The 10701-nt window shown below is 47.4% G+C and overlaps 1 protein-coding gene across 3 annotated transcripts in view; it reads right to left on the reverse strand.

The window, feature by feature from the left end:
- The window catches only part of LOC115481811 (NXPE family member 2-like), a 36614-nt gene extending 30096 nt beyond the window's left edge, over window positions 1-6518 (reverse strand). The window contains exon 1 of one of the 3 annotated variants that reach the window (XM_030221211.1): window positions 6397-6518. Coding sequence is in view for 1 of the 3 variants with exons in the window: in XM_030221210.1 (XP_030077070.1) it covers window positions 5403-5425 (23 nt within the window). In the remaining 2 variants the exon portion in view is untranslated. Of the gene's footprint in view, window positions 1-5402; window positions 5513-6396 lie in introns of those variants that run through there. The other 2 variants (XM_030221212.1, XM_030221210.1) reach the window with 2 other exon arrangements.
- Window positions 6519-10701: the final 4183 nt, after the last annotated feature.

Raw genomic sequence — 10701 nt, forward strand, 5'->3', positions numbered from 1 at the left:
GTAAAGATAGTAGGATAGAGTCAGAAAGACCAATACTGATTTTGATCCAAGATGGTGTCTGAAGCAGACATGCGTTGCAGTAGCTCCTGACCGCTAGATGTTACCCTAACGCTTCGGACTTTCCTTGAACCAGCAATGGGAAAAAGGAAGGGGAAAACCACCGTGCTCACCTCCTCAAGCCGGATGGAATCTTCCACCATGCGGCAGGGGACTCTAGACGTGATGGTGGTGCGCACGCCGGGACCTTCGGAGAGCGCTTCGATGAAACCAGCGGAGACGTTGGAACATAGTATAGAGGGAGTGTCGCTGAGCCCTTCCTCGAATGCAGTTCCCCCGAGACCCGGAGGTGAAACAGTGGCACCGGATGAGCAGCGGTGGGAGGCACCCGGAGGTGGTCAGGCCCTGGCTGCTGCAGTAGGAGGCCCTGTAGCCACTTCTTCTCCAGTCGGAATATCAGAGCTGGGAGGACAGACTTTGAGAGGTCTGCCCTTACTATCGCTGGCACAGGAGATACCCTCTGGAGGTATCGGGGAGAACACCAGACCTGCAGTAGTTACGCTCGAGAGTCTATGGGACGTGATTCAGGGTCTGAACTGTACCTTACAACAGATTTCAAATTCTACACGGGGAGAAATGGAGGAGATTAAACAACTACTACTACTACTACTTGACATTTCTAAAGCGCTACTAGGGTTACGCAGCGCTGTACAATTAAACATAGAAGGACAGTCCCTGCTCAACCCAGGAGCATTTTTCTGGTAGGCTTGAGACTTATGATACTAAATTAGAGGTACTTGATAACGAAGTACAATCCTTTAAGAATTTCTCATCAATAGTCTCTAAAGAAAAAATCTTTCAGCTTCGAAAAATTGAATATTTAGAAAATCAAATTAGAAGAAATAATTTAAGTATATTGAATTTCCCTAAAACACCTCTAATCTCTCCATTAGAGATGTTTAAGAAATATTTAATGGATGTATTGCTTATTTCTCCGGAAAATTTTCCACTAATAACAAAGATACAATACATAACTGGAATTAGAAATGTGAGATCTTCTCTACAACCAGATCTAAATTTAACTGAATTTCTTCAAAATTCGTTGGAAATAATAACAGAAAGAACCACTATGTTAGTGACATTTGCGCTCGAGCTTGACCGTAATAATATATTCAAACTATATTTCCGCCATATAAATGATGAGTTCTTAGGATTGAAAATTTAAATGTTTCCAGAGCTATCCAGGGATACGCAGAAAAGGAGGAAAGAATTTCTTCAGTTGAAATCAAGAATGCTTAATTTAGGAGGAACATTTTTGCTTAAGTACCCCTGTAGATGTGTCGTCATAATTCCTTAAATTACATATTTTTTGAACCTGAGAAATTACTTGAATTTATTTCCAGTAAAGAGTTGAGTTGTAAACCCTGAATGTATTACTATGCATCGGCTGCGCTCAAAGAAGATGCCTTCTGCTTCTTTGTTTCTTTTTTTTTTCTTGATAATAATAATATTAGTATATTTTCCTTGATCTTGGATCTTATTGTGGACTTAATATTAAAATAGTTTTCTTCATTGATATTGTAAAATACTGTAATACCTCAGAGTTTCTTATATTTATGTTTAAGCATGAATGTAAAAGGTAAAATCTATAAATAAACAAATAAATAAATAAAAAAGAAAGACCAATACCCATTGCCTCTTATTTGGACATGTTAAGTTTAAACCCTGAAACGGAAGAATAATCCCTTATAAGCTTAAGTAAGTTAGGCATGGAAAGCAACAGTTTTGTGAAAGATAGCAAAATGTCATCTGCAAACAACACTAACTTGTATTCCTTGCCCCCCCCCACAGAAATGCCCGTAATGTCTGGACTAGCACTTACTGCACATGCAAAAGGTTCCATCACTAAAGCAAACAACATAGGCGAAAGAGGACAACCCTGCTGCGTGCCTCTCGTCAAAGGAAACAGAGAAGAATTCCCTCCATTTATTCATACACAAGCTCTCGGTGACCGGTAAAGGGCTTGAAACCAACTTCTAAAACCCTCTCCAAAACCCATATGTTGCAAAACACTAAACATAAAAGGCCAATGTACTCGTTCAAAAGCCTTCTCGGCATCCAACCCTAACAAACAAAACGGTAGATCATCTTTGTCTGCAACATGGAGTAAGTTGACCATGCGACGAACGTTATCCTTAGCATGCCTATGAAGTACAAAACCTACCTGATCAGGGTAAATAACCTGCAGGAGAACTTTTGCTAGTCGATTCACTAAAACTTGGGCTAGAATTTTAACATCAGAATTTAGAATAGACTAGTATAAAAGGCCCGTTTCGGTAGGCAATGAAACGGGCGCTAGCAAGCTAATCCCCCCCTCCAGCATCCTTCCTGTCTCCCCTGCCCCCCCCTGCAGCCACCCATCTGGTCTCAGGACCCCCTCCCCACCAACCCTCCTCTGCCCCTGCAGCCACGCAAGTGCAGCAGCCCTCCTCTCTCCCCTGCTCCCCCTGCAGCCACCCATGTCCAGTGACTCTCCTCTCCCCCTGCCCCCCCTGCAGCCACCCATGTCCAGCAACCCTCCTCTCCCCCTGCAGCTACCCATGTCCAGCGACCCTCCTCTCCCCTGCCCCCCCTGCAGCCACCCATGTCCAACGACCCTCCTCTCCTTTCCCCTTGCCCCCCCCTGTAGCCACCCATGTCCAGTGACCCACCTCTCTCCCCTGCCCCCCTGCAGCCACCCATGTCCAGTGACCCTCATCTCCTCCTGACCCCCTGCAGCGTCCCTTCTGTCTCCCCTGCCCTCCCCTGCTGCCACCCATCTGGTCTCAGGACCCCCTCCCCACCTCCCTCTTCCCTGCCCCCCCTGCAGCCATCCATGTCCAGCGACCCTCCTCTCCCTCTGCAGCCACCTATGTCCAGCGACCCTCCCCTCCCCCTGCCCCCCTCCAGCCACCCATGTCCAGCGACCCTCCCCTCCCCCCTCGGCGCATCACCCAAACCCCTACCCCCCCCAGCGCATCACCCAAGCCCCTACCCCCCCTCGGGCACATCAACCCCCTCGCCACCCGCAGCCGCCAATACTAACGCTGTCTGGCCGCTGCTGCATCTCCTGTTGAGCAGCAGCAGCCGGTACAAAAAGAAAAAAGCCAAAAAAAGATTTTAAACCTGAAACACGGCTCCGTAGACAGCCATCTGGCATTGGCTGTCATCTCTGCAGCCACTCCTCCTCTCCCATCTGACGTCGCTGCGCTCCTCCGGGGTCTTCCTGCAGGGGCAGTGACATGGAGGGCAGAGGAGGAGCGGCTGCAGTGACGACAGCCAATGCCAGATGGCTGTCTACGGAGCCGCGTTTCAGGTTAAAAATCTTTTTTTGGCTTTTTTCTTTTTGTACCGGCCGCTGCTGCTCCACAGGAGAAGCAGTAGCAGCCGGACAGCGTTAATATTGGCGGCTGCGGGTGGCGAGGGAGTTGATGTGCCTGAGAGGGGGGGGGTAGGGGCTTTGTTGATGCACCGGGGGGAGGGTCTTGGGTGATGCGTTGAGGGGGGGGGGGAGGGGCTTGGGTACTGCGCCGGGGTGGAGGGGCTTGGGTGTTGCACTGAGGGGGGGCTCGCGGTTTTGCAGGGCAGAGGCTTGGGTGTTGCGCCGAGGGGGGGGGGCACTGACAGCTGTTTCCCAGGCAGGGGGAGGAGTAGGGAAACGCTCCGCGTGTTTCCCTACTCCTCCCCTTGCCTTGGAATCAGCTGTCAGTGACATCACTGACGTCAGTGCATTCTAAACTGCCTAGCAGACCACCTCCGAGGGAGGCACGGCATAGGAGCCGACTCTGTGGGTGCTGTGGGTGCTTGAGCACCCCCAATATTGAGAAAATTCCTTGTATGTGTCTAGGGAAGGGTTATTTCCATTGGGCTTAGCACCCCCAATAATTTTGAAAAGTTGGCTCCTATGAGGCACGGTACCAGGCACATTAGAATGTTGGAGGTAGGATATAGGACGATAGGAGGCACAATGCATTTCGGGATCACCAGCATGGATGGAGGGAGAATTTCATCCACATGCACTGCGTTTAGAATCTCAGCCAAAAGGGGGGCAAGCTCTCCCCTAAAAGATTTATAAAAATCATTCGGTAACTCATCTAGGCCAGGTGCCTTCCCAACGGGCAAATCTTTTATAACCTTGACAACTTCATCCACTCGGATAAGGCCATCTAACTCATTCCGTTGGCCCTCTGTCAAAGAAGGGAGAGCTTGTGAGGCCAAAAAGACATCCATTGCTTCCGTACTTAATGCTGAGTAAGCAGAATACAAAGATTGATAAAAATATTGAAAACGCTGACGGATTAAAGCAGAAGTAGTTAAAACACTATTACCATTTGGATTGATTATTTATCAGATAAAGTGGTATATAAACAATAAAATTGTAATTTGCCTTGAGCTTTTATCAAGAAGGTGAATTATTAAATCTAGAGTCCAAATCAAGGGAAGTGAAGGATTGTGGTCTGATATCAACTGAGCTGGGCAGGACCTCTATGCTTTCATCAAGATGGTGCAGGATAAAATCATTTGTACCTTCAGTATTTTACCTGGCAGGAAGAAGAGATTCGGGGGTCTTTTACAAAGCTACGCTAGCATTCTTAGCTCACGGTAAAAATCAGCTGCTGATAAACGCTGAGACGCCCATAGGAATATAACACTAGTGTAAGAAGTGTTGGGGGAGGACAAGAATGACAAGTCATTGCCAACTGTGGCGCCCGAGACAGTGTGTTTGAGGGAGAGATCTTTGCTGAGGACTAAAAAAGCACCCTTTTCAGTTAGGGGCCCTTTTACTAAGCCGTGTAGGCGCCTATGCGCGTCCTATGTGTGTCAATTTTGAACTACCGCCTGGCTACCGCGTGGCCTGGGCTGTAATTTCATTTTTTACATGCGTCCACTAAGCGCGCTGGAAATTTTATGGCGTGCAGCGCTAACTGGGCGGTAATCGGCATTGTATGCATGTAGACCATTACTGCCTGGTAAACATGTGAGACTTTACCACTAGGTCAATGGGTGGCAGTAAGGTCTCAGACCCAAAATGGATGCGTGCCAATTTTTATTTTGCCACACATCCATTTTCAGCCCCTCATAAAAGGCCTTTGTTGCAGGTGTGCTGAAAAATGTACCTGCGCACATCCAATACACGCATCTACACCAGCGCAGGCCATTTTTCGGCAAACCTAAGTAAAAGGACCCCTAGTTCTTTAATACCTAGACTTTCAGATGTCATGCCCATGTTTTAAAATCCTATCTCTGTCCACCTCATACTCGTGTTCTCAGGTGGCATTCATCTATGTAAAGTAGCAAAATATTCGATTCCAAAATATTTACAATTTATCAGTTGCCAGAGGGTAGTTTACATAAGGAACTCTCACCTGGAAGGAAGATGCAAAACCATATTCCCAGTGTAATTCACCTCCCACTAATGGGGGAGGGTAGACTCACAGGAAGATGAAAAACAGCACAAACCCTGCCCCCCGATGAATCAAGAGTTTCCACAGAGGCTGATTCTAATTGATTGGAGACCTGTGCATTGTAGGGTAACAGAAAAGCCAAAAGAACATAATGCCCCAGAGCTCCACATCTAGATCATGCTCTGCAATTTCCTAAATGGTAAATTTTTTTAAAATTATTTATAGAATTTTTCAATAACAGAGAAAGGGGTCCTTTTACTGTGGAGTGGAGGAGTAGCCTAGTGGTTAGTGCAGTGGACTTTGATCCGCAGCTCCTTGTGACTCTGGACAAGTCACTTAACCCTCCATTGCCCCTGGTACAAAATAAGTACCTGAATACATGTAAACCACTTTGAATGTAGTTGCAAAAACCTCAGAAAGGCAGCAGATCAAGTCCCACTTTCCTTCCCTCTTTCTCTTTTACTAAGGCGCGCTACTGGATTACCCGCGCTAACAATTAGCACAAGTTAAATGCTAAGATGCCCATTATATTCCTATGGGTATCTTATAATTTAGTGTATGCTAATCGTTAGCACACCTTAGTAAAAGGACCCCAAAGATACTTCTCTTTGTCCAGAAATATAAACAATTTTCACAGTTTTACAAAAATGATTTAAAGAAAACCATAACAAAAAAAGTGTGTGTGTGTGGGGGGGGGGGGGGGGGGGTCACCTGTAACTGAGAATGCTAAGCTAGCCCTCAAATATTGGGGGTGGGAGGGTGAGGGTACAGAGTTGCAGAAAACCATAAGGAGCTGATTACCATATCGCACAAAAGGAAACAAAATAATATAATATAAAGGAAATTGTTGTAAATATGTTGAAATCAAGTATTTTGCTAGAAAAATAAATAAATGCAACTCTAGTTTTCATATTTTCATGTTTTCCATTTGAATCTTTGGTCAAATCCTACACACCTGTGAGCCTTCTTTTCATAATGTATACAGTGCCTTTTCTTCTCCTCTATCCTCAGACCCAAGCCTTGAAATTTCTGTTTTGTTTAGGGGTTTTTCCCTTTCATTTACCTGATCTCTCTGAGCTGATGCAAGATTCTCCACCGTTTACCTTCGGCAAGGATCAGCCTGCAGCCTTTGGAATGTACAGCACAGTTCTCAAGTCTGCCTCTACATCATGTGATGGATGGCACAAGCTCGTTTTTTTTTTCACTCTTACTATTGCTGTGAAATAAATCCTCCCCCATACAGACGTGTCTGTAGAGACTTTTCAGCTTGGGTTTGGTTCTGCCTGAGATCCTAGACAGTGAAGCTGAGCTAAGACACACTGATTCAGAGTTGTATCCTTCAATAGGGATACTAAGATTTGTAACAGAGTGGACACGCAGGAGGGAGTGGAAACATGAAAAAGGATCTGCAGAAGTTAGAAGAATGGTCTAAGGTTTGGCAATTAAAATTCAATGTGAAGAAATGCAAAATGATGCACTTAGGGAGTAGAAATCCACAGGAGATGTATGTGTTAGGCGGTGAGAGTCTGATATGTACAGACGGGGAGAGGGATCTTGGGGTGACAGTATCTGAGGATCTGAAGGCGACGAAACAGTGTGACAAGGCGGTGGCCGTAGCTAGAAGGTTGCTAGGCTGTATAGAGATAGGTGTGACCAGCAGAAGAAAGGAGGTGTTGATGCCCCTGTACAAGTGGTTGGTGAGGCCCCACCTGGAGTATTGTGTTCAGTTTTGAAGGCCATATCTTGCTAAGGATGTAAAAAGAATTGAAGCGCTGCAAAGAAAAGCTACAAAAATGGCATGGGATTTGTGCTACAAGACGTATGAGGAGAGACTTGCTGACCTGAACGTGTATAACCTGGAGGAAAGGAGAAACGGGTGATATGAAGTCCTGACTGGCAAGGGATACCAGCGACATAACATAACCAAAGATCGTAACTGGACATACCTTAATCCTTCCTCTCCCTCTCTAAGTTCCCCCCAATGGTCTTTACCATGCATGTACCTCAATATCACCTTGTTCATACCGGAATCGGCTAACGCTGTTTACGGTACTATGTAAGCCACATTGAGCCTGCAAAAAGGTGGGAAAATGTGGGATACGAATGTAACAAATAAATAAATAAATACGATTCAGACGTTCAAATATTTGAACGGTATTAATCCGCAAACAAACCTTTTCCGTAGATGGGAAGGCGGTAGAACGAGAGGACATGAAATGAGATTGAAGGGGGGCAGACTCAAGAAAAATGTCAGGAAGTATTTTTTCATGGAGAGAGTGGTGAATACTTGAAATGCCTTCCCGCGGGAGGTGGTGGAGATGAAAATGGTAATGGAATTCAAAAATGTGTGGGATAAACATAAAGGAATCCTGTTCAGAAGAAATGGATCCTCAGAAGCTTAGCGGAGATTGGGTGGCAGAGCCAGTGGTGGGAGGCGGGGCTAGTGGTTGGGAGGTAGGGCTAGTACTGGGCAGACTTCTACGGTCTGTGCCCTGAAAATGGCAGATACAAATCAAGGTCAGGTATACACATAAAGTAGCACATATGCAGTGCTTTTTTTGTAGAAAAAAAGGTGCCGGTACTCATTGTGGGTGGAGTCACCACATATGACTCCACCCCTATTATAGCCACCCCCACGTTAGCCACACCCCTTATACCAGCCATAGCACATATAAACAGACATCATTGAAAATATTATACTAGTATAGGAGAAAAAAATAATGTGATTTTTTTTCATTATAAATAATTTCTGTACGCTGTTGCTCCAGAATACCCAGTGCAAAATAAGACAGCAGATGTAAATTCTCAAATTGGACATATTCCAGACACTAAAATGAAAATAAAAGGATTTTTTCTACCTTTGTTGTCTGGTGACTTTGTTTTTCTGATCATGCTGGCCCAGTATCCAATTCTGCTGCTATCTGTCCTCTTAACTCCGTTTCCAGGGCTTCCTTTCCATCTAGTTCTTTACTTTCCGCCTTTCTTCTTCATTTCTTGCCCTACATCCGTAAGTAAAAGCTGGGTCCTCTGCAGACTTGACTGTCCAGTGGATCCAGCTTCTGCCTATTTTCTACATCCATGTGCAGTTTTTCTCCTCTCTTCCTTTTCCCTCATCTACTTCCTCACTCTTCCCTCACCTCCATCCATGTCCAGCATTTCTTCTATCTCCTCCATCCACCCATGTCTAGCAGCCCTCCTCTCCCCTGCCCTCCCCTCCATCCACCCATGTCCAGCATTTCTGCTCTCTCCCTTCCCTCTCCTCCATTCACCTATGTCCAGTAACCCTCCTCTCCCCCTGCCCTCCCCTCCATCCACCCATGTCCAGCAAGCAACCCTCCTCTGCCCCTACCCTCCCCGCCATCCACCCATGTCCAGCATTTCTTCTCTCTCCCTTCCCTCTCCTCCTTCCACCCATGTCCAGTGACCCTCCTGCCCTCCCCTGCCATCCACCTATGTCCAGGCATCCAGCAAATAACCCCCCCCCCGGTACCCCTTGCCCTCCACCCATGTCCAGTGACTCTCCTCGTTCCCCTGCTTCCCCTCCCTCCAGCCACCCATATCCATTTGAGCCCCCCCTCCCATCTGAGTCCCCCTCCCCAACCCCTCCCTCCCCGAGCTAACCTACAGGGTCTCTCCGCTACTCCGTGCCACCAGATGACCCTCCTGCCACCCGACCTGGCCGGCACCTGACCCAGCATTTAAAAAAATTCTACGTAGCGGAGGCCCGGTGCTCGCGTCTGAGAGTAAAAAAAGAAAAAATCACTTCATCGGCCAGCCTTCCCACTCTGTCCCGCCCTCTGATGTAACTTCCGCAAGGGTGGGACAGAGTGGGAAGGCCAGCCGACGAAGCGATTTTTTCTTCTTTTACTCTCAGACGCGAGCACCGGGCCTCCGCTTCATAGAATTTTTTAAAATGCTGGGTCAGGTGCAGGCCGGGTCGGGTGGCAGGAGGGTTGTCTGGCGGCACGGAGTAGCGGAGGGACCCTGTAGGTTAGCTCGGGGGAGGGAGGGAGGGAGGAGAGCCATCAGACCTTCTAAAAAGGTGCCGGTACGCTGTACCGGCGCGTACTGGCACAAAAAAAGCACTGCACATATGAGTTTATCTTGTGGGCAGACTGGATGGACCGTACAGGTCTTTCTCTGCCATCATCTACTATGTTACTATCCTGCTTATTTTCGAAGGAGAAGGGCAGCCATCTTCCGACACAAATCGGGAGATGGCCAGCCTTCTCCTAATGGCGGCCAAGTCGGTATAATCGAAAGCCGATTTTGGCTGCACTCAACTGCTTTCCATCGCAGGGCTGGCCAAAGTTCAAGGGGGCGTGTCGGCAGTGTACCGAAGGCGGGCCTGGGGCGTGGTTAACAGATGGCTGGCCTTGGCCAATAATGGAAAAAAGAAGGCCGGCCCTGACAAGCATTTGGCTGACTTTACTTTGTCCATTTATTTTCAGGACCAAGCTCAAAAAGGTGCCCGAACTAATCAGATAACCACTGGAGGGAATCGGGAATGACCTCCCCGTACTCCCCCAGTGGTCACCAACCCCCTCCCACCCTAAAAAAAAAATTAGAAACATTTTTTGCCAGCCTCAAATGTCATACCCAGCTCCATGACAGCAGTATGCAGGTCCCTGGAGCAGTTTTAGTGGGCACTGCAGTGCACTTCAGGCAGCCGGATCCAGGCCCATCCCCCCCTACCTGTTACACTTGTGGTGATAAATGGGAGCCCTCCAAGACCCACCCGAAACCCACTGTACTCAAATATAGGTGCCCCCTTCACCCATAAGGGCTATGGTAGTGGTGTAAGTTGTGGGGTTTTGGGGAGGATTTGGGGGGGCTCAGCACCCAAGGTAAGGGAGCTATGTACCTGGGAGCAATTTATGAAGTCTACTGCAGTGCCCCCTAGGGTGCCCAGTTGGTGTCCTGGCATGTGAGGGGGACCAATGCATTACAAATGCTGGCTCCTTCCACGACCAAATGGCTTGCATTTGGCTGGGTTTGAGATGGCCAGCATCGGTTTCCATTATCGGCGAAAACCAATGCCGGCCATCTCTACGGGCGGCCAGCTCTTTCCTCTCTTTTATTTTATTTTCTGCCTCTCAACTCAAATTTCACCCTCTTTCTCACCCTTCTCCTCCATTTTACTTTTCACCTACTTAACAAATTTCCATCTACTTCTCTCACCCACTATTCCCCATCTCACTCCTTCCTCAGCTCTCCATTGCCATTACCATATTTCTACCCTCGGTAAACACTATCCTCC

This window comes from Microcaecilia unicolor, chromosome 12 (assembly GCF_901765095.1).
Source record: "Microcaecilia unicolor chromosome 12, aMicUni1.1, whole genome shotgun sequence".
Taxonomy (NCBI): Eukaryota; Metazoa; Chordata; class Amphibia; order Gymnophiona; family Siphonopidae; genus Microcaecilia; species Microcaecilia unicolor.